The 23,541-nt window shown below is 51.4% G+C and overlaps 1 protein-coding gene across 11 annotated transcripts in view; it reads left to right on the forward strand.

Annotated features, from left to right (window-relative positions):
* Positions 1-16,868: 16,868 nt before the first annotated feature.
* Positions 16,869-23,541, forward strand: part of Fgfr2 (fibroblast growth factor receptor 2) — a 125,091-nt gene continuing 118,418 nt past the window's right edge. For 3 of the 11 annotated variants that reach the window (XM_045145073.1, XM_004659283.2, XM_045145097.1), the window contains exons 1-2: positions 16,872-17,171; positions 21,016-21,324. In XM_045145073.1, the coding sequence (XP_045001008.1) occupies positions 21,159-21,324 (166 nt within the window). In that variant the 5' untranslated portion in view covers positions 16,872-17,171; positions 21,016-21,158. Of the gene's footprint in view, positions 17,172-21,015; positions 21,325-23,541 lie in introns of all 11 variants that reach the window. The other 8 variants (XM_045145117.1, XM_045145126.1, XM_004659287.2 and 5 more) reach the window with 4 other exon arrangements.

A 23,541-nucleotide genomic window follows, 5' to 3' on the forward strand; every position in this document is an offset into this window, starting at 1 on the left:
AAATGAGACACTAGGCTGATGCACTCTGGGGCTCCTCCTACTGATGTGTAATTTAGACACACCTGTGCACATTTGGTGGCAAGGTTACCCTCACAAATGTGGGGGAGTGGGCAATTATGTATGTTACTTTTAAAAAAATGTATTTTATTTATTTGACCGAGAATGGGGGGAGAGAGAGAATGGGCGCACCAGGGCCTCCAGCCACTGCAAATGAACTCCAGACGCATACTACCCCTTGTGCATCTGGCTTTACATGGGTCCTGGGAAATCAAACCAGGATCCTTTGGCTTTGCAGGCAAATGCCTTAACTGATAAGCCATCCCTCCAGCCCATGTGTGTTACATTTTCAGAAAGGACTTCTGTCTTATAGCTTCCAAGCCAAAATTGTAGTGACTTTCATGTTTGTGGAATTGTATACATGTATGGCCATGAGTGTGCGTGGGGGTGTGCCCACTGTATAAGTGTGGAGGCCAGAGGTCAGTGTCAGTGTCCTCATTCACTTTCTACCCTACTTTTTAAAAATTTTTGTTTATTTATTTATGTGAGAGCAAGAGACAGAGAGAGAGAAAGAGGCAGAGAGAGAGAGAGAGAGAGAGAGAGAGAGAGAGAGAGAGAGAGAGAATTGGTACACTAGGGCCTCCAGCCACTGCAAATGAACTCCAGATGCATGTGCCACCTTGTGCATCTGGCTTAGGTGGGTCCTGGGAAATTGAGCCTTGAACCAGGGTTCTTAAACTTCACAAGCAAGCCCTTAACCACTAAGCCATCTCTCCAGGCCCCCACCCTACTTTTTAAAGATAACCTCTCACACTGAACAGAGAGCTCATGAGCTGGCTAAACTACCTAGCCAGCAAGTCCTAGGGAATCCTCCTGTCTCCACCTCAGATGCAAGCCACTACACTCAGTGTTCTTATGTGGACATTAGGGGTCTGAACTTGGGTCTTCATGCTTGCGTGACAAGCACTTTACCCACTGAGCCATCTCCCCAGCCCCTATTGTGACCTTTCATTGACACATACAATGGTTAACATTCATTTTTGCAGTTAAGGAACCTCTTCCCACAGGACACTAATCCCTCCTGTCCCATGGCCATTTTACCCTTGTAATTGCTTGTTCAGCACCCATGCTCCCACTTGACTGCATTCTTCCAGGCCACAGGGACATCTTTTGCCTTAGGGCCGGGTTCTGGCGTACCACATCCCGCATAAATGTTGAGTGAGTGAGTAAATAAACAAGTCTATGATTCAGTGGAACTTGTCTGAAGTTTCTTGGTTGTTCGTCTCGGGTTTGTCTATAGAGCATCTTTTAAAATCAAAATCTCCTAGCCCATGCTTTGAGGTGGGGGCCAACCATCTTTTCTGTTTTGTTATGTTCAATTTCAAATTTTCTTCAGGAAAGCCTTGCAAAAGAAAGTAGGAAAAATGTGGTAAATGCTGATAGGCCATAGCAAGTTCATTTCAGCCCAGTGGGGAGCAGAGATGTGTGAGGGCTGTCCCCATCCAAGCTGCTGAGCTGAGCTGCAGGTGATGGCTTGGCCTTCATGTGCTCTTGGGGGTGAGAAATCATTTTCTGGAAACCTGGTGTGCTTTTCACATTACTCTTTGTGGAGGCATCTAAAGCTATTTCTGACACCTCCTTCCCCCACTAGCCCAGGAATTAATAGAACTTGCCTTCTGGGTGTGCAAGGGGTCCTGAGGGCCCAGCTCAGAGATCCCTATTGGGATGAGGATGTAACATCTGGGATCTGTATACATGAAATCAGCCATGGATAAGAAAATGACTTAAAAACCAGGAGCAAGCATGAGCTGCTTTTTCCTGTGTGCTGTGTCTATGGAGTCGTAACTTCTCACACGTGAATGAAGCCTCAGGATTAGGCTCAACTCTGTTTAGTTTATAGCACTGTTGCTTGTGGAAAACAGGTGCTTGGCAGTTTGTTCAGAGTTTGAGATTGAGAAGTGCAGAAAGGAAGTGAGTTTCCTAGTCTTATCTCGCCCATAGATCTGGAGAAGACATTCGCAATCAATGAAGGCTTCCTGTTTGCATCCAGAACCTACAAACTCAAGAGGAAAGGAGAAAAAGGTGGCTAGATCAGGTCAACGGGGCTTAAGAACTAAAGCCCCTTTACCCTTGTCTCACATGTGAGGAGAAAATTACAGATGCTTCTGGCTTCCAGACTTTGCCCATCCTTCCTGTGGTGGCTAACTGTTTTACCCAGGACAGCCAGCACCTGAAGACTGGTGCCTGTAGCACCATATGGAAAACCCAAAGTGGAAATGTTTTCTATGCCTACGTGGTAACCGCCTGGGGAGGAGTGACAACTAAGTTTCCTGTCACACCTCCCATCAATGGTGAGGACTCATCACTTCCTTTGAATCTGAGCCAGCCTCTCATCTGCTTTGCTCACAGGACATGGCAAAATGATGCTGTGCTGCCCTTAGAGATCTGCAGCTCTTCTGTTACTTGGAACACACCTGATTGGAACTCAGTACCACACTATGAGGAGCTCAACCCTGTGGGGAGGGACATAGAGGGAAACTGAGGTATTTCTGCTGACAGCCAGCCATGTGAGTGATGAAGTAAGGGGTTCTTCCAGACAGATGTGCTTCATGATGGTTGTAGCTCCTGAGGCCCACCACCCTAGAACAGAAGAACCAACCTGCAGAGCCCAGTCAACAGAAGCATTGTGATAATGAATGGTTGTCATTTTGCCACTATGTCATATATATATATTTGAGAGAGGTAGCTAGAGAGAGTGAGGAGGAGGTAGACAGACAGAGAGAGAGAAAGAGAGAATAGGCATGCTGAGGCCTCCAACCACTGCAAATGAACTCCAGATGCATGTGCCACCTTGTGCATCTGGCTTATGTGGGATCTGGGGAATCATACCTACATCCTTAGGCTTCACAGGCAAGTGCCTTAACTGCTAAGCCATCTCTCCAGCCCTTTCAGTATGGTTTAAATCATTTGTTATGCAACAGTGGATAACTGAGAACCCCAGATATGAGTTTGCTAACAAGATTTTGGAAGGCTTACATCACATTTTTCCTCATTTAATACAAACTATGGCATATGGCCAGTTGTAAATTCCTAAGGAACATGACCTACTTGGTGACTTTGCTAACATCAGAGCCAAAGAAATCCTTGCAGAGCACCTTACCCATCTTTCATTTAACCATCAGATGACCTTCCATGTACCAAAGTCATTTGACTATCCTTGCCCTTACTCTGGCATGGAGAACCCTTCTGTTTATGATCTTCTCAAATCAGTTTTGTAATCTGTAGTACAGGACTGGCAGGTTAGCTCAGTGGTAGAGCACTAGTCTAGCATGTGAAAGGCCCTGAACTCAATTCCTAACACCTGTAGGTAGAGAAGGTGAGTTTCCTATGGATATCATGCCAGCTGCATATCTTCCCACTCCCGCCTCCAATCTGCCAGCAATATCTTATGTTTTCAAAGTTCAGTGTTGGTCCCCATGGCCACAAAATACTCAAGAACAAGAAGAAAAGCTGAGTCCGATTAGAGGGCCCCTCCATCAAGAAATTAGACCCAGGCTCTAGGCTTTTTTCTCCTGGCATCTATGGGGTAAGACATTGGCCAACCCCCAGATATGTCTGGGCATCCAGCTCCTGAGGTTGGCTTTTGTGTGCCTGGTCTGTAACTTCTTACAGGGAGCCACAGTGTTGTTCATCAAGAACAGGATCACATGGAATCTCAGGGAATGAATGAATGAATAGGAACACTGTGGAAGCACCACATGACTGGAGTAAACATATCACTACATAGCTACTGTGGTCGATGGGTGAAGTGGGATGTTTCCTGGCACCGGGTTTCAGCTGGATCTAGAGAAAAGGTGAAGACTATAGCCAAACTCTTGTCCTCCCTTCCCCAAGTCTGTGCGTCCTGCAAAGGGACAGGCATGGGAAGTGGCAGGTGCCTATCTAAGGCACCTTAGGGGCAGTCCCACATGCCACCTCAGGTTTCCCTCTCCTGGCTGGCCTGACTTCTCACTTTATTCCCAGCTGCAGTTGGCAACAGCAGCTACTGGGTCACCCTCTGGACCACATGGACATCTCTGCCCTGTATCCCCATTTTCTTGGATGGAGCCAGTGCTATACTAGAAAGGTCTTCTGCCTGGGCTCCCCTCCCCCACAGCCTAACAAGGAGCACTTCCTCAGAGTGGAACTTTTACACACAGGCCCATAGGAGGGATTCATAAACCAGGTTTATTAACCAGCTAAGAGGCAAGAAGCAGGGTCGGGGCTATGGTGCTAGGGAGATTCAGTTGAATGTCACCACATTTGTTTCTTTATTTATTTATTTTAAAGTTTCTGAGTGAATGTATATTTCTGTATGTTTAGAGTTTGGCAGCCCTGGAAAGTGAAGTTTATTTATTCACCAGATACCCATCCCATAAACAGCTGAAAATGGATTTGCCCCCCATGTGACTGCAGCTTTCAGCTCTGACCCACTGCCGCCCTCAGCCAGCCCGTGGATGAGTTATGAGCTACGTGAGGCAGAAAGCCTGCCTGTGGCACAACCAGGGTTTGAGATGAAATTTCTACTTGCAATAGTGGGGTGACTTCCAGAATCTTCTCTGGCAGCCTTGAGTCACTTCACTGATTTGTTCATTCAACAGACTATTATTCATTTCTGGGCCATATTAGACTATGCTGAGGCCAAGGTGATGAGACTGATCCCCTCCAGGGAGGAACAATGCCCTGGGATGAGGGGCTGCCTGTCTCTTCTGTTCCCCCAGCAGTAACAGCTGTCCCTTGTCATCCTCCAGCTCTGTTCCCGCATGTGCCTGGAGAGCGAGTTTCAGAAAGCTTTCGGAAATGAAGGTCAGGATGCTGAAAGGTTTGGAAGTCGCTCTTTGCTCTCCACCCAACTCTGCTGTGACTGAAGACAACTCAGCATCTGCACGTGCTCTACTTTATTAAACGTGGTTGTCCTAAAGACACGGAGCGGGATTCCTGGACTGCTGGGGGAATGCATACTGAGGGGACCCCTCCTCAGCAGCTCAGGGAAGACCAGCATAGGATCATAAATGAGCGAGGGTGGAGACCAGCCAGTGTTCAGCGTCTTGTCTGTTGTGTAGACTCCCAAAGTGTGGGGGCCCCTGGCAGGCGACATGGGCAAGAGGATTCAGATGTTACTGCTTTTCTTTCTAGGAAGAGAAGAACATGGATTGCTGGGATATCGTGCCTGAAATTTAGTCTTCTCAATGCTTCAGCCTTTGGGGACGCACCTTCCTGGGCTTTCATCCCCTGGTACTGTGGAGTCTTCACCTTTCCTAAAAGCCTGGCTCACTGGTCATCTGGACAGCTGGACAGCAGGATGTTGAAGGTGGCACCCAGCCAGCTCTATCAGTGGGAGCAGCACCCTAGGGAGAGGGGCAGCAACCCCCAGAGCAGTGGAACCCGAGAAATAGCCAAGTTGTGGACCTGGATGGTCCGGGGAGTCAAAAGGTCACCCCAGACGGGCGGTAGGCCCAGCCAAGGGCCAGGAAGAAGCTGAGCTTGGGATGGGCAAGGGTGGAAGACCAGAGGAAGGCTCTAGGTCTGATCACACCGTGGTCTGTGTGCACAGTGACCGGGAGGGGATTCAACTTGGGTCTAGCCAACTGCTCCTAGTTATTAAGGCAGCCGGGAGGCCGAGCTATGTGAGAAGTGCTTTCCCAGCATTGTAACTTGTTTGGGACTGAAATGTGACACTGTAATATACATGTGGAAGTGTCTGTGAGTGTGACCCTCTTTGCCAATAGGATCTTTGCAGATGTCACCAAGTTCATTTCCAGAGTTTATTAAGGTTGGCCCACATTCAGTATCACCAGTGTTCTTCCACGAAGATGGATGTGGACGTACAAAGAGGATGTCAGGTGACGCCAGAGACAGCGGTTGAAGGGCTGAGGTGTAAGACAAGGGGCTTCAAGCGAAGCCTCGGTGGTCCAGCATGGCCAGCAACATCTAGAAGAGCAGGAGAAGGAGGCCCCTATGAGCTCAATCAAGACGAAACATGAGTTTATGAAATGATCCTACCAGACAGATACCTTGAATATCATCTAGAAGTGGGCTTGGGCTGCCAGGCAGTGGCTCAGGAAACCAAACCCAAGAAAGACATCACAGCTTCTGGTTGACCCTCTCCATACTGATGGGGCTTTTCCCAGATGGGTCCAGGCTGGGAGAAGGTGGTTAGTTGCCTGCCTCCCTGGCACATGTCCCAGCTTGTCCACCTGTGACCCTGGCTCCTGTCCAGACTAGGGCCTCTAGATGTAACACAGACCATTCAGTCTGAACTTCAAGTCAGTGATGAATAACGTTTTAATGACTAAATGCTACAAGCAATGTTTGCTTCTGTGATATGGAGAACATGCTTATAAAAAGTATTTGTTGTTAATCTGAGATGTAATTTTAGTGTATGTAGCAAAGGCCTTCTTGTGGCTGGGAGACAACACCCTGTAAAAGCTTATGGAAGGAAAGAGTTTATTTCTGACTTACAACGAAGTTCAATCATGGTGGGAAAGACATGGCAAAAAAAAAAAAAAAAAGACAGTCATTCATCATATCTCCACAGCAGCAGGGAAGAACTAGAGAACTCCCCTAAGTGCAGCAAAGGGGGCGCTGAGCTATAATGCCCCAAAGCCCACCCCCAGCCCCACACTTCCTCCAGCAAGGCTTCACCTCCTAAAGGCTCCACCATCCAGGGGTTAAGTATGAGGCTTAATTACAAACACATGAGGCTTTGAGGGACATTTCACATTTGAGCCTCCACAGGCTATCCTGCTTTTGTGTATGTGTGCACATTTGTGTGTGTGTGTGTGTGTGTGTGTGTGTGTGTGCCTGCGTGCACGTGGAGGTCAGAGGCTGGTGTCAGGCATCTTCATCATGTCCTCACTTCAGGTTTTTTAAAAATTATTTATTTATTTATTTGAGAGCGACAGACACAGAGAGAAAGACAGATAGAGGGAGAGAGAGAGAATGGGCGCGCCAGGGCCTCCAGCCTCTGCAAACGAACTCCAGACGCGTGCGCCCCCTTGTGCATCTGGCTAACGTGGGACCTGGGGAACCGAGCCTCGAACCGGGGTCCTTAGGCTTCACAGGCAAGCGCTTAACCGCTAAGCCATCTCTCCAGCCCAGATTTTTTTTTTTTTTTTTTAGAGAAAACAATCCTTTTCCTCATCCACAGAAGATGGGACAAATGGGAATATAAAGCAAATAGTGCTTCCATTGGGAAAAAGAAAAAAAGATGGCTCAGGCTGGAGAGATGGCTTAGTGGTTAAGCGCTTGCCTGTGAAACCTAAGGACCCAGTTTGAGGCTCGATTCCACAGGACTCACGTTAGCCAGATGCATAAGGTGGTGCATGCATCAGGAGTTCATTTGTAGAGGCTGGATGCCCTGGAGTGCCCATTTTCTTTCTTTCTCTCTCTGTCTGTTGCTCTCAAATAAATAAATAAAAACAACCAAACAAAACAATGATGGGTCTACTGACTGTGGAGATAAACTAAAACCTGATTGGCTTTCTGGGGAGGGGAGGGCTCAGGGTGACCAAGCGTTCTGCCCTGAACAATGTAAGCTGCTACCAGAGTCGGTTCTAGTGAAGACAAGTCTTGAAGACAGCTGGATCCCATGGCCACAGACTATAAACCAGGATAGAGGACCTAAGGAGCATGAACAGCCTGTCCAAGGTTACAGAGCCCAGAGAAATCGCAGGAAGTGAGATGATGCTTGGACGGCGCTCTAGCCTGTAGTCTGGAACCCTTAGTCGTTCACCTTGCACCATACTCTCTACCTGAAGTGGTCCTTTCGACCACACTCTCTAGGCAGGTGCTGTAAAGCTGTCCTTGCTGAGCACAGGGGAGGGGAGTTGGTTCTGTGACAACCGCAGATACTCTGTGCATGCCTAAGGCTTACATTCCAAATGGCATAGTAATTGCATATAAACCACCACAGCTCCAGTAAACTTTTTTTGTTTTCCCAAGGTAGGGTCTTCCTCTAGTGCAGGCTCACCTAGAATTCACTATGTAGTCTCAGGGTAGCCTTGAACTCATGGTGATCCTCCTACCTCTGCCTCCCAAGTGCTGGGATTAAAGACATGCACCACTATGCCCGGCTTAAAAAATATATTTTAAATGTATTGATTTATTTGAGAGAGAGAGAGGGAAAAAAAGGCAGAGAGAGATAGAGAGAGAGAGAAAGTGAGAGTGAGTGAGCGAGTGAGCGAGCGAGAGGGAGAGAGGGAGAGAGAGAGAATGGGTGCGCCAGGGCTTCCACCCACTGCAAATGAACTCCAGACATGTGTGCCCCCTTGTGCATCTGGCTTATATGGGTCCTTTGGCTTTGCAGACAAGTGTCTTGACTGCTAAGCCATTTCACCAGCCCTCTAGTAATCACCTCTAAATTACTTACAATATCTAATGCAATGGTAACGTGATCTAAAGAGTTGCTCTGCTGTATTGCTTAGGGAATGCTGACATAGATATACAAGGTCTGTATGGATCGGTGCAAAAGCAATTTTTCCCAAATATTTTTAGTCTGTTGGTTGTCCCTGTGGACACAGGACCTGTGGATTCAGAGAGACGACAGCACTTAATTTTACTGATGAGTAAGGGGCAAGGACCAGACACAGGGCCAGTGAAGACAGCTGGACTCCAGATCCCATGTTCACAACCACTAATCAGTCAATGGAGCAGCCTGCAGACCCACAGGCCGGCTGGAAAAGGAGCTGGCACCTCACAAGCCAGCTCCTGGCCCAAGGCAGCAAGCTCTGTGGAGCTCTCAGTGTCAGAGCTGGACATCTTACCAGGTCACCTGGAGATGCCTCCCAGGGTCCTTGTGATTGAAGTGTGACCGCTCCTTAAACGCTATGGTCACGGTCATCATTAAGTGTCTGCTAGCCAGAGTCTCCCTGTGCCAAGAGGGCTGTGGCCACAAAGCTCCAAGTGGCCTTCTGGGCATGGAGGGTGGGGCGATCCCTATGTCTGGGCAAAGTGGCTTGAGAAGAAGATGCCGAGGGCCCTACCCAGGTCACGTGTGTGGTGATGCCAGAAAGATAGAAGCGTGGTGACTTCCACAAGAGGACACACAGCCCAGAGCAGGCAATGACTGCCCTGGCCGAAGGGATGTGACCGCCTGGAGGCTGGCATCCCAGGCAGACGCTGGCCAAATGTGCTAAGGAGGAGAAGCAGAACCCAGTTTAAGGCAAGAGGGCCTCAGCATCCAGGTGGAGAGATCGCGCCATGAGCTGGAAATGTGGGGCCACCATCCTGAAACTAAGCCACGCTGAGGACAGAGAAGCAGCTGGAAGTGGCAACACCCCAGGTTGCTGTCCTTTCCCATCCCTAGGGGATGCCACGCTCCAGCTATGGCGAGGCTAGATGTTGTATCTCAGCTGGGCTAGGGCAAGAACCTGGCTTCTTGCCGCGGGCACACCTCGACATTCAGCCGTTGCACAGCCAAAACAACTGGGGACCGCCATGGGTGTGCAGGGGCTTGAGCTCCTGGCATCCTGGATACGCCTGTCCTGTGCTTGGCCCTGGCACCCTCCTCCCCCCCCCTCCCCGCCCCCCAGCGCCCCAGCACCGCCCTCGGGCACGTCCTCCCTCCCTTTGCCCGCAGAGACGCCCTCGGCCACACGGGGGCGCCGACGTCCGCCGCACCAGCATCCCTGGCAGAGCCCGGCGGCCTGGCTCACCTGGCACCTGCTTCCCAGGCGGGGGCCTCAGCGCCAGCCAAGCCACACCCCACGAAAGAGTTAATTCTCACTCAGCGCTGCCGTTAGGGACCTGTTGGAGAGATCTCTCTCCTTGGCGGCCTTCCTCCCCAGCCTGGGGGACGGAATACTAGAGCTGTGGGATTCGAACAGGCTTGCTGGGCTTGTGATTTTACTTCTGTTCAGCGTTCCCCGCCTCCTCCCAGGACCCTGGCAGCGTCATTTTTTCTCCCTTTTGGTTTATTAAAAGGAAAGTTCTTCACAATCGGGCAGGATAGATCTCCGGAAACCGTAACGGGGGGGGGGGGAGGAGCAGAAATCGGCAGAAAAAGGCTGAGGAAGGCAGCATTGAAAAAAATCAGGTCAATGCAAGCAAAGGTAACTTTCCACACAGCCAAATCGTCCTTGCCTTACAGTGCCGTTTGCTTCCTAACTTCCAGGGCAAACCTCACGGACCGTGTGGAAAACCCTGTGACAATGTGCTTCCCAGGGGCTTGATTAGGACACTCCGGGACCGTGAGTTTCCATTAGCATCATTCAGCATTAACCTATTGGAGGGCCTGTGAGGTATAAGCTAAGCCCACCCAACAGCCCCAACTTGCCAGGCAGGGCCAGGCCCTGGGAGCCCAGGACTGAAGAGGCTGTGCTGTTCCAAGTGTGACCGTTCAGCTGTCCCCAATGACCCTCCCTACCTCCAGGACTGTTGGGTAAGGTCAGTTTCTACTGGACTTTCCCCGAGGGCATGGCCATCTTACTTAGCTCCACATCACAGTTCATAGGACCCTGCCATGAATTTATGAGGATTTGAGGGAGCAGAGATATTCACAGAGAAAAATTCCCCCTAGAGGTCTGGGGAGATTGCTCAATGGGTAAAGTGCTTGCTACGCAGGTGGACCTGAGTTTAAATCCGCAGCACCCACCTTCTATTGACCTCTGGCCTCCACATGCAATCCCTTCCTCCTCCCTTCCCCCTCCCCACAACTCACTCAGAGACCAGGGGCTGCTTCAAGGGGGCACAGGATTGCTGCAGGCCAAAGCCTTTTCATATGGTCACCGTCAGTCAGCATTGTCAGCAGTAGAGTCCTTGTCCCCCAAGCCCCACTGGCAAAGCAAGATATCCATGTCCGAGGCTCGAGGAGGAAGTGGTAAGCTGGGTCATCGCTTGCAGAGTCTAGCCGCGTCTTCCATGGCGGGAATATCTGCTCGGGTGTTTTCAGTGCCCAACACGGCCTGGGGGAGGGGGTTGCTCAAAATATAGCTGGTGCCACCGATGGGCTCAAGTTTGTGTTTTGTGCAATCCTCGCGAGTGTAACTTTAAATGATGGCGGTGGCTAGTGGCTCCCGTGGGAAAGTGTCGTGGAAGCCTAAGGCATAGATTCCTGGCTCTGCTATAAGCACATGCATAGCTTCTCCATAGTCGGTTGGGAGTGGCGGGGGCCACTGTTGTGGTGCCCTGGGTGGGTGGTGATGGCAAGGCCTGTAGGCTTGCAGACAAGGGATGATATGCCATCCATTTCTCTTAAGCACTAGTGGGCGGGAATCGGAGGCCTTTCAGGTAGCTGATCGTGACCATCGTGACAGGGGCTGGAGGCTTGGGCGGACCTCAGTAGGGCAAGCTTAGAGATTGGAGCTTGTCCTTTGGGCTACACAAGGGTTAGCTCAAAGTCTCAAGGGAGAGGGAGGTGTGGGGGAGGGTGGTCAGGCATGTTCAGTGACTCCCAGAATCACAGGGTTAGCCCTTTGGACAGCAGTGGGGTGGAAGTCAAACTTTGGGTGCCTGGGCCCAGTTCTTCTGTTGTCTTACCTTGCTGATCTTCCATGAAGATGTTGATGCATGGTGGATATGATCTGTGGCTGGTTTGGCCCACTAGTTATTGGCCAATGGGTTTCGCTTCCTACGCTGCCCATGAGGGCTTCTGGCAGAAGGGGGCAGTGTTGAGACTGTTGTCTGTAACACCCTCCCCAAGTTTTTATCATGGGGAAAAAAATGCAACATTGCTGTAAGAGTTTCTTTTTTATGGTTTTTTTTTTTTTTTGAGGTAAGGTCTTGCTGTCCCCCAGGCTGATCTGGAATTCACTATGGAGTCTCTGGCTGGCTTCAAACTCATGGTGATCCTCCTACCTCAGCCTCCCAACTGCTGGGGGTAAAGGCGTGTGGCATCATGCCTGGCCTCAGAATTCCTTTCCTTGTTGCCATGACAAGCTGCCAGACAAAAGCAACAGAAGGAAGGGAGAGGCTAGTTTTGGCTCACAGTTCAAGGTTGGGGCATCACGGTGGAGAGGGCACGGTGGCAGAGCCTGAGGCAGCTGGGCGCTTTGCATATGTGGTCAGGAGGCAGAAAGGTGATGGACGCTGGCACGAAGCTCACTTTCCCTCTTTTATTTATTTGAGGACCCAAGCCCGTGAGATAGTGCCGCCCACCTCAGTTAATCGCATTTAGAGATGCTTTCACAGACCCAACCAGAGGTTTGTTGCCTAAATGATTCTAGATCCTGTCAAGGTGACAATCCATTGTCTAGTTAGAAATGTTACATCCTGTCACATTTGCTTGGCAGTTGGGTTTGTGACCCTGTTCCTTTGGAGTATATCTTTGGGTCCAATATGCCCTCCAGTATGAAAAGTGTCTTCTACTTAGAGGCACCCAGATGCCTCCCTCCCCAGCCTGGGGGGCCGCTGAGTGGGAGAAGGGGGGCATTCCCAGCACTAAAGCGCCTTCTGCCTTCTGCTGAGCGGTTGCTGGAGCAACCTGGGTGTCTTCTCATCACCCACGCCATTCCACCCCTCAGCTGGGTCTCGTCAGGCTGGGGTGGCCAGGGCTGCCAGCAATAATGGCTCCAGACCTTGTTAACGGCCAGTCTGTAGCGATCCTTGCTAACACAACAGCGGCCGGTCAGCACCAGCAGGACTCTAGGCGGTTCGCAGAATCACATCCACCTCTCAATAGTCCCAGGAAGTGAGGTGCTCCAGATTATCACGGGAAATGCAGCGTGTCTTTACGTGTCAAAGTTTCTCAAAGCCACGAGGAGCACTCCAATGTCGTTGCATCCCAGTCCGCCATCCCTTTAAATATCCCACAAAACTGCCATGACACAGGAACTATAGCCCCCCCCCCCCCCCACACACACAGCACACATACACACGATGATGCTGGGAAAACAGAAGGTTCAGGGGACTCCAGTAAGTAGTTCTGGGTCACAAAGCTACCAAGCGATGAGAGGAGCTGTCAGGAAGCCCTATTGTTTTTAGAAGGTAGTGTCCCTTAACATGAAAGTAAGGGAGATCTTTGAGAAAGACCTTTTTTTTGGGGGGGGGTCAGAGTTTTGTGTAGCTCAGACTGGCCTCAAATTCACTGTGTAGCCAAGGCTGCTGTTGGAACTCCTGACCTTCCTGCCCTGTCTCAGCCTTCCAAATGCTGCGATTACAGGTGTGTGCCACCATGAGCCTGGCTTCCACAAGGACTGTGTTCCCTGGGAAGCTTTGGCTTCGAGAAGCAGGCCCAGTTCCAACTTTAGAATCAGGACAGAGGACGGGCAGAGCTGGGAAGGAGCCTGCTCCCTGGGCTAGGAGCAAGCTGCTTGGACCGTGGGTCTGTACTTGCCTGACCTTTCATTTCTAGACCTTACTGAGATGTGACCTGAAGACTGAAACCCCGCCCAGGCCCTCAAATGCCACGCAGCTTTCTTTTCCTTCGCCCACCTTTTCCAGACAGTGAAGGAACCCACGAAAAACCAAATTTATGAAAGGAAACCTACAAATCCCGGCCAGAGGTCTGTCCCCTCTCTCTTCTCCTATAGCCAACGGGCTAGCAGCAGCGCAATTTGTTTCTTGAAATGTCTGGGGCATCCGAGTTCTGGTGTCCTCATTTCTTCTTCCTTCCCATTGATGTATCATTGCTGGAGTGAAAAAGGAGGGGAGGGGGAAGTGTCTCAAGGGCTTTTGAAAAAAAAAAAAAGGGTGACTACTCAAGACATTTTGTAAAGGGGAAAATTGGAAAGAAAGGGGCCCTTAGGGGGCGGGGAGGTGGTGAATGTGCCCTTGTCTGGTGTGTCTTTCAGCTGAAACCTGCCGCTGGCGAGCCTCCTTGAGTTCAAACTGTCACCTTTAGTTCTTGCTGGCTTTTCTGCCCTCGCCCCAGAACCTCAACAGATTGGGGCTTATTTACCTATTCACACTCAGCCGTGGAAACTCATTAATAGGCTTATTAGCAACACCATTCATGGGAGGCCATTGACAAAAAAGGGTTCCAGCCACTTGAAGAGGGGAGGGGGGAAAAAAACTTGTGAGGAGATTATTTTCTCATTCAGAAGCCTCACTGGTGTGAAAGCTTTTCTGGACCCGAGATGTCACTTGAAGTCTAAATATGACGCCAGAATTGATGTTTTCAAAATTCCAATCCCCTCTATTTCTTTTTTATTTTTTTACATTTTTCAAAACTGAAGAGTTTGCTGTTGTGGATGTTGCTTACTTAAAACTGAATAAAAAAAAAAAATAAAACCCCACTCCCACAAAATAACAAGTGCTCTTCAGGGCTTTGGATGGATGGCCATCTTTTCAGCCCCGCAAAGAACAAGCCCCACACGCAAGCATCTGACTTTCAAGCAGGTGTCTTGTTTGCAGCGGAAGGCTCCCCTCCCATTCACCATCCGTAAAGCTATGGATGAATGGGGGACAGGGACAGCGGGCTTCCTGTGCCATTAATTTATGTGAGAATGTGTTCGCCGTGTTTCTCAATGGCCCATGGGACCACTGCAGAATGGGAAAGGACTCTGTCCCAAGACACTAATGTTTCCCACCAGTGGGAAACATAAAGACAGAAGTGCCAGCCTGCAGCAGGATAAGGGTGATCTCAGGCCCGAGGTGAACACACACTGGCACGGCCAGTGCATGGCCCAGTGGCACCTGGATGAGTTGTCCTTTACATACAAGGTTCTGAGACTAACCCAGGTTACAAGACTCATCCAAAACTTAACCCCTTTTCACTAAGCATAGAGACAGATAATTTTGTCTAAGAATCATTGAATCATTTGTCTGAGAGGCATTGAAAATGGATTTGTTACTCTTGGCTCTTAAGTGATTTGCATAAAAGTTCTCCAAGCTGTGTAGTGAATAAAAATGATGCTGTAATCAAGTATAAGACACTGTGTAGAAGATGAGAAGATCTCAGCGCTGGTGACTCAGGTACGAACCCAGTGCTTTTCCTTCCTGACCCATCTGCCTTGGGCCTTGGAAGGATACTACAGCTCTTCTGTGTTTAGTAACATTTACTAAGGTGGGGGGGGGGCAAAGGATATTTTTAAGCTACTTTTTTTTTTTTTTTCCAGACAAGGCCTCACTGAATAGCCCAGGCTGGTCTTTAACTCATATAGTCCAGGCTGGAGCTGGCCTTGGGCTTAAAGTGATCTTCCTGCTTCTGCCTCCCTGGAGCTGAGATTACAAGCCATATGATTATTTTCCATTGAAGCGCAACTGCTCAGGGGCTGGTTGAGTGAGGAGGAAAAGTAGATTCAAAGGTAAATTATCCGGGGCTGGAGGAATGGCTTAGTGGTTAAGGCGCTTGCCTGCAAAGCCAAAGCACCCAGGTTCAGTTCCCCAGGACCCAAGTTAGCCAGATGCACAAGGGGGCGCACGTGTCTGGAGTTGGTTTGCAGTGGCTGGAGGCCCCTGCCCGCCCATTCTCTCCTTTAGTTAAAGAACCAGGCTTTGCAGTGGCAGAAGCGAAGACACACAGTAAGAAATGTTGTTCAAGGTTATGCAACTGCTGAATGGTGCAGTTGAGCATTTGGGCTCACTTTCTCTCTTCCTTCTTTCTTTTTGTTTCTGTGTGGGGTGTCAAACCTTGGGCCTCGCAATGCTAGGTGCTACCCTCCCTGTCAAGAACAGGTACTATTTTGGGTTTCTTTTCTTTTCTTTTTTCTTTTTTTGTTTTTTTGAGGTAGGGTCTCACTCTGGTCCAGGCTGACCTGGAATTCACTATGTAGTCTCAGGGTGGCCTTGAACTCTAGGCGATCCTCCTACCTCTGCCTCCCGAGTGCTGGGATTAAAGGTGTGAGCCACCACACCTGGCTAGGTTTCTTTTATTTTTAAGTATTTTATTTACTTGCAAGGAGAGGGGGGAATGGGTATGCCAGGGCCTCCATCACTGCAAACAAACTCCAGATATATGTGCCACTTTGTGCATCTAGCGTTACATGGGTACTGAGGAATTGAACCTGGGTCGTTAGGCATAGCAGGCAAGTGCCTTAACCGCTCTCTCTCCAGCCCTTGGATTTCTTTATGCCAATCTAAATGGATATTATTAAATAAGACCTTTTTTTTTCTGTTGTAGATTTTGTCTTTTACAAGGACAAGGGTAACTGTGCATTCCTGAGCAAAGTGCTTGACATCTCTGATTCCCAGTCTCCCGATCGGGACTCTGGGATTATTACTCTGCAGGGGAGCCGTGAGGATTAAGTAGAATAATTTATTCCCTGTGCTCTCTCCTTACAAAGGCTTCCGAGGGCACTCATTTCCCCCCTCTCCCGTCTATTGTGTAAGGACAGAGTAACGCAACATCGTCCTGCAAACATTTCCAACTCGCTTCCTCTCTGAACGGCACGAAATGTCTTTGCCCGATACCGGCGAGATGTATTTCAAGATTTCTTAAGCGGTGAGTATTTTGTCTTTTGCTCCCCAAACTTGCCTTGGAACATCGTAACGCAGCCATCCAGTGCCCGGAGGCTGGCCCGAGACGGGGGTCGTGGCGCGGGGCCCACGATCAGCCTCGGCACCCCCTTGCACCCCACCGCGCCTGGGGCCCCTCTCTCGGGGTGCGGGTGTCTCGGGGGCGGTGGCACGGCGGTGGGAGCTGCGCGGGGCTCGGGGCGGCCGGGGCGCACGGCGCTGATTGGCAGAGCGGGCGCCGCCGTCCAGGAAACGGCTCGGGTTTCAGCGGGGGCGTGACCGGCCCGAGGAGGAGGAGGCGGCGGCGGCGGCGGCGGCGGCGCGGGCGGCGCAGGGAGAGCCGGAGAGCGAGCGAGCGAGTGGCGGGCGCGGAGCGGGCGGAGGACGGACGAGCGCGGGCCGCACCAGCTCCGGCGCCGCGGGCTCCTGCGCGTCCCTGGCCCGGCGCGGCGCGGTGACTGCTCTCCGGGCTGGCGGGGACCCCGGGTCCCCGAGGCCGCCGCGTTCCTGCGCGCGCTCCGAGCCTTCGCCTCTCCCCGGCAAAGTTTGGAGGAGGCAACGCGGAGCCCGAGTCCTTTCTTCCCGTCGCCCCCCCAAACCCGAGCGCTGCCCCGGCGTCATGCCCGCGATCCTCCGCAGCCCGGGGCGCGCGTGAAGCCTGGCAGCCCCCGCGCGGCCACGGTCCCCGGACCTTGCTCCTCTCTTTTCGGAGTTTGCCTCCCCGGCTCGTCGCTGGCTCCATCCCGACCCACTCCGGACGCCGGCGCCGCACGGATCGCCGAGGAGCGTTGCCATTCAAGGTAATCGCCGTGCCGGACGCCTACGGGAGGGAGCCTCGCCAGCAGAGACTGTGGGCGCCGTGGGAATCGGGGACGCAGGGCGCACGGTGCCCCCCGCGGAGGGCGCGGGAGAGGTGGCTTGGGGGGCGCTCTCTGGCCTCCCCCTCCTTGGCTTGATAGGTGATGGGGAGGTGATGAGGACCAACTGACGGCTGGCTCTGGGGACTTCTGCCCAGGACACCCCCTTGCAGACTCTGACATCTGCCTCTGCTAACCCACCCCTCCCTTGTCAAACTCTGGCGGGCACCGTCCTGCCGACTGGGCGCGTTCCTCTGAGATCAGAGCGGGCGCGCCGCGGGCCTGCCAGCCAGTGGCACAGCCCGCAGGCGGGGATCGGGAAGGGCATCTCCGGGGTGCTTCGTCCCTAGGCCCGGGGACCTCCAGCTTCGTTCCACGCTGGCCTTAGGAGGGGGAACCTCTTCCCGGGATGGAGCTGTTGGCGTGTGGCCGCACACATCCCCAAAGGGATGGAGATGGCCGGGTATGGGTGGTACCTTTGGGGAGGCGGCGGCTCGGGTCCCCGATTTTGGTGCTGGTGACCACCCCCCCACCCCATCGCCCGCGGATGCCTTGGGCGCCGGAGAGAGCGCCGAGCACCCAGGGCGAGGGGGCGAGCTGGACCGACTTTGCCTAGTTCTCCTGCCTGCTCTGCCCGTAGCCATCCGGGTGTCGAAAGCGCCGGCGAGTTCTAACTTGCGCGCTCATTCTTTCGGCACCGGCCGGGGAACCCGCCGAGGGCCCTGCGTGGCGCTGGCTCCCACCCTCGCGGCCAGGGGGCAGGCGCGGGAGGCCGGCGCCGCGGCACCGATCCCGGAGCCTGCAGCCCGCGCCCCTCGCTGCTGCGAACCCTTCTCCAAGACCTTCCTTGCTCTCCCCCCAGTTCAATAAAAACTACCCTTAAAGGCAGACCTGCTTTCAAACTCAGGGCACCCATTATGTGTTTGGTGTGAAACGCTATCAACATTTAAACCTCCATTGTGCCCCTGGTCCCAAATCCCTGTAAATCTTCCACTAGCCTGGACTCATTTTCATCTGAAAAGCCTGTTTAGTTTGAATAGAAAAGCAATCAGGCGCCCCTCTCCCTCTCGCTGGAATGCCAATTAAAATGCAGATTTCTCTGAACTCTTTAGCGCCCCGAAAAGGAGGAGAAAACTGCATATACTAGGCTGACCAATGAAAGAAATGCTACAATGAAGCTGGGTGGTGAGCCCCCGCAAGTGGCTCCCGTGTGCTCCCCAGTTGTAAACCCTAGTGGAGGGTTCTGGCTCTGTGATCAGCTTGTATTTTTTGTTTCAGTATGTTGAGGAATTTTGTCTTTTAGTCTTGATCCCCTGACAGCTCCCTTCTAGACACAGCCCTGGGGAGAAGTAGGGAGACCTTGAGCCAGGAGGTGGCTCTGCACTTAGGTCCAGCATTCAGAGCTTTTGGATGTGAAGTGGTCCTGGGAACAGAATGCTCAGAGGATAACCCAGAGAACCTCTTAGATAGTAGCGGGGGTCAGGCTACCCCTGTGCCGGCAGGGTAGGATTTGGAAAGGTTACCGAGGACCACTCCCCAGTCCGGTTCTTTCCCCAGGGTCATTTTGCTTGTCTTTGGGAACTGGCTTGTAACCCAGGTGGAAATGGACGTCAGGGGTGAGTGGCCGTGAAGGGGGGGAGGGAGAGAGAGAAAGAGGGAGAGAGAGAGAGGGTTCCTCCCGTGCAGGCAGAGAAGAGTTCCCTTTCAGGGGGAAAAATAAACATGCTGGGGCTTTCAGCGGGGCTCAGACTCCAGGAAGGATTATGGTATTGAAGGCAGGAAGCTGGGATTGTGGCGGCCTGCAGCATGCTGGGCCTGTGTTCCCAACACCGAGCCTTGGGACCTAATTATCCTGCCTATGAGGTCCAACCTTACATTTGTCCACTTCAGTGAGGAGCCGGGCCGACCTGCTGCCTTCCATCCCCGCCTTCAGGGGAGGTTTGAGGAGGGTACGCCTGTATGAGGACAGACTCCCTTGCAAAGGGCTGAGACTCAGGTTTCTACGGTGAACTGTCCTTCAGCTAGTGAATGGCTAGAGATTCAGCCCAAGGCACTGCTCACCTTTTATCTGCCTTGACCTCAGGAGACTTCTGTGTCCAGGGAGTGGTGGACAAGGTGGCCCAGAAGCAGCCTGTAGCACTATCTGCCAGGATGTAACATTGTTTGCAAAAGTGTTCTGAGAGGCTGAGAATTCCCCAGCATTCTGGAAAATGCTTAGTAAACCAATGAGAATGTTTGTGTACTCTCCTCCCACATGTATGTAGAAATAGACAGGGAACAATCTTCTGAGGCTCTTGACTTCTACAAGGAAAAGTTGGAGGGGGGGTTGGAAATCCTTCAAGCCATCTAAAAGCACTGGGCGCGTGTACGCATGCGTGTACACACACACACACACACACACACACACACACACACACACACCTCGCTCTCTCCTGGCTTTTGCTGTTTGTCACACCTTTTCCCTGTGATTTGTTTAAAGTCGAGCTTTTTGCTATTTCTTTCTTGAAAATGGTGTGTCCTCTTTGCCTGCAAGCCTTTTAATCGTCGCTCAAGGGGAAAAAGAACAGTTTTTAAGAATAGAGTGTTAAGGAGGCCCCAGCAATCGTGATCTAATGTCATAATTAGAAACATCAAAGACATGGGAGTAAAGACTTTTGTATTAACACTCACCTCACCCTGGGTCTTACAAAATGCCGTCAGTTCATGTGGTTCACAGAACTCAAACCCTAAGGTCGGCGTATTTTTTTTTTTTTCCTATGACTGTTTTAACCAAATTTGCTAAAGTGTGTTCGTTTTGACTCAATGCTTAGTCACGGGGGATACAGAATGAATTTAAAGTGATTTGGCTTGTTCTAAACCTTCTTAGGAAATTCTCTCTGCCTTGGATCAAGTAAGTTGAGTGTCCCTTGTAACTGCTTCTTTAGTTTAGCCAATAGGTTAGTCTAATGAAAGTCGCCAGGCCAATCACGTACCACAACAACTGACGCACATCACCATTACTAATAAAGCCGTGCATTATTCATCAAGGTTTGCATCTGTTCTCTTTCTTAACCCCCTTGACATAGGTTGAAGACATTTAGTATGCCTTGTAGTTCAGAGGGAGGGGACTCAGGCTTTGAGTCCCTTTTTGGATCGGCTGCTGTTGACCGTATTGCAGTTCTGTTCATTCTTTGTAAGTGACTGCTTGGCGAAAGATTGAAATACATGCCTGCATTTGAAAATGAATCCTGACAAGTGTAAACTGGTGGGAATTTTTCGTAGCCTTCCTGGGATTCTTTTGATTCTGTGATCTCCTCTCCGTGAGAACCGCAGTGAAGGGGGACCCCACAGTGAAAGGGGACCCCACAGTGGAGGGGGACTCGCTGCTCAGCTCCGGCCCAGCTGCAGCGCGGTTCTGCAAGCGATCAGTCAGCTTCTTAAAGCCCAGCTGACTGAGAGAACTTAACGAGGCTGATGGTGCCAGCCAGAGCGCTTTTTAACTCGCTTTTGCAGTTGCCCTTGGAACTAAGGTCAGGTTTTTGTCTGCAAACTGGTAGAGGCAATAGTGGTTAGGAGGCACATTGCCTAACAGAGGTGGGTGGGTCCCACCTCTGTGTTTCTTCAAAGTAAGTGGACCAGGCTCGTGGTAACACCTGGGGCTCCCAGGTGAGGCTGGAAAGCTTCGGGTGATAATGAAAAGCGAATGTGTTTGCACACACTGGCGAAGCTGAGAGATGGTGTTATCCCGTGTGGATTTCAGTGAGGTGGCGTCGCTGAAGGTTGCACTGACTGTCCGCTTCTCTTTCAGAGGTGGCGGCGGCCGCTGCCCTGGAAGCAGTCCTTGGAGCGGCCGCGAGCTGAGCCCTGTTCCCGCAGCATCGCCCTGGCTCCTGAGCCCCCAGCGGGCCGAAGGCATTGCACACAGCCCATGCCCCTAGAGGAAGGGTGCAGATGGGATTACCGTCCACATGGAGATATGGAAGAGGACCGGGGATTGGCACTGTGACCATGGTCAGCTGGGGGCGCTTCATCTGCCTGGTCTTGGTCACCATGGCAACCTTGTCCCTGGCCAGGCCCTCCTTCAGTTTAGTTGAAGATACCACACTAGAACCCGAAGGTAAGTTCTTTTATGGTGCTTTCAGGATACCAAGTTTGCTTGGGGCATTTAAAAATGTTTTTTTTTTTTTTCTTTCCGGGGGAAAGTGGGCACTTTAGGGAAAGGCCTGTTTCACAATCAGCTACCGTTGCATTGTATCCAGGGACGGTGGCCCTGTCCACAGACCTTCACCCTGGAGCTTGTGAGAGGAGGTTCTTTGCTCCAGGCTGCAAGAGGAGTGGTGTAGTTTGCTGTGCTCTCTGTGCTGGGTGAGGGACACGATAGCAGCTTCCCTTTAGCCAGTGCCCCATAGCACTCTGCGGGGGGACGTGCCTTGGCACCGTGACTGTCATCTATGGCTTTCTGCAGAGGCTTTCCTGCTGGAGGGAGAACCTCGCTTACAATGTAAAGAATTTGTCTTCTGACAGAAGGAATCTCCAGGGGAAATGGCCAGCCTCTGAAATGCTGACATTTTATTTTTTATTGTTTAAGAGAAAAGGTTCTGGAGTTGAGCCTTGCCATGTTAGGCTGCTGTTAAGCCATTGTAAGTCACAGTGTAATCCCTGCATCATGGGGAGGACAGATTCTATTTTAGGGAGACTTGAGAGTCCATATGCCTAGGGGTCTCCCCTGTCTGTGAGAACGTCAGGTCTCACAGGACACGCACCGGTGTGTTTGGGCGAAGGGCAGAAAGCCAGCTGTGAGGAAGATACTGAGCTGAAATCCTCAGCTGGGCAGGATCTGGTCCTTTTCCCAGGTCCTTCACAGATGCTGGTCTTAGCTAAGTGTCTTCTTGGTGCAGCATTGAAATCTGTCATCAGGAGGGAATATTGGTAGACGAGTTATTTTTCGAGTGGTAATCCGAGCGTAACACGGCAGATCCCAGCACTCATCACCACTTAATGAACGTGTTTGCAGAGGGCCCACCTGGTGCCGGCTGGGCTTCGGAGCCCCGAGTGCTGGCGGGGCAGCCACGCTGCCCTGGGAGTGGATCATTGGCAGGTGGCTTAGGGGCAGTATACTCGCCCAAGAGAAAGGCTGGGAGGGGAGTCTCCTTAGCCCAGCAAAACCTCCGTAGAGAGGGCTGTGTTCCCATCCAACAAGAGAGCCAGAAAGGTTGGGCTTCAGTAAGAGCTACCCAGGCACCTGTCACTAGGAGCGTGTGAATGGGAAACTTTGGGCCACACAGAGGCAGGGCGGTGTTCTAATTACTAGGTGTGACATTGTGGCGCCTATCATGTCTCCAGAAAGAGAATGTGGTAGGAGTTTGTGTCTGAGGTTTGTTGCACCACAAGCCATTTTTGGAACCACCTCATTGTGACTTGTGCTGTGACATCAAGGGCCACTGTAACTTGCAACTGCGATGCATTTTTAAAAGGCTTCATGCGAAGGAAAAAAAGCTTCCGAGAGTCAGGCCTGTACTTCTTTAATTTTGTTAATAATTAAAATGGATGTTCGCCTAATTGCTGGTTTCCCCCTGAGAGTGCGGCTCCGCACAGCTGAGGAGGCTGAGCTGGGATTTCCTACGGTGTGGGCTTCAGGAGCGGCCCAGGTTAGGAAGGAGCTGTCGTTTTTCATTTCAGGTTTTCAGGGCCGTGTTACTGCGAGTTGACGTTAGCCCCAACTATAAAAAGGTCCTGGAGGATCTCTTTCAGTGCATTTAATTATCCAGGGAAGCTTAAGACATGTGTACGTGCACGGAGACAGGTGAGGGAGAGGAGGAATGGTGATGGAGTCCCCCAAATGGCTCTTTGTGTAAGGATTGATATCCCACAATGTGGGCATTGTTGAAAGCAGATCTCCTTGCCTGGGGACCTGTTCCGTGCACCTAGGGTCAGGGAGGAGGGCCACCTGCTCCCTGAAATTGGAGGTCATACCTTGCCCATGTCCTCTGGTGCACTATTTTGGGTTCATAGTTACTCGGAGGCTTGCATCCAGAGTTGAGAGACATTAAGAATAAAAATGGTTCGGAGGAAGGTGCGAGGTTGCACAAGAATAGACTGGAAAAGCAGAGCAACCCCTGGGCCTCAGTTTCCCTTTCTGTCATCTCTGGGTTTTATAAGGATGGTTGATCTTTATTAATATTCAGTGAACAGGAACATGCTTTCTGGCTGATGACTTGCTTCAAGAGGTTGCTCGATTTCACCTTGACCTGAACACAAAGAGCAGATAGTATTGTGCCTGGCATGGATACCAGTCCTCACCATTACCGTCCCCAGCAGGCTGGGAACGAGGATC

The sequence above is a fragment of the Jaculus jaculus genome, chromosome 1 (assembly GCF_020740685.1).
Source record: "Jaculus jaculus isolate mJacJac1 chromosome 1, mJacJac1.mat.Y.cur, whole genome shotgun sequence".
In the NCBI taxonomy this organism is placed as follows: Eukaryota; Metazoa; Chordata; class Mammalia; order Rodentia; family Dipodidae; genus Jaculus; species Jaculus jaculus.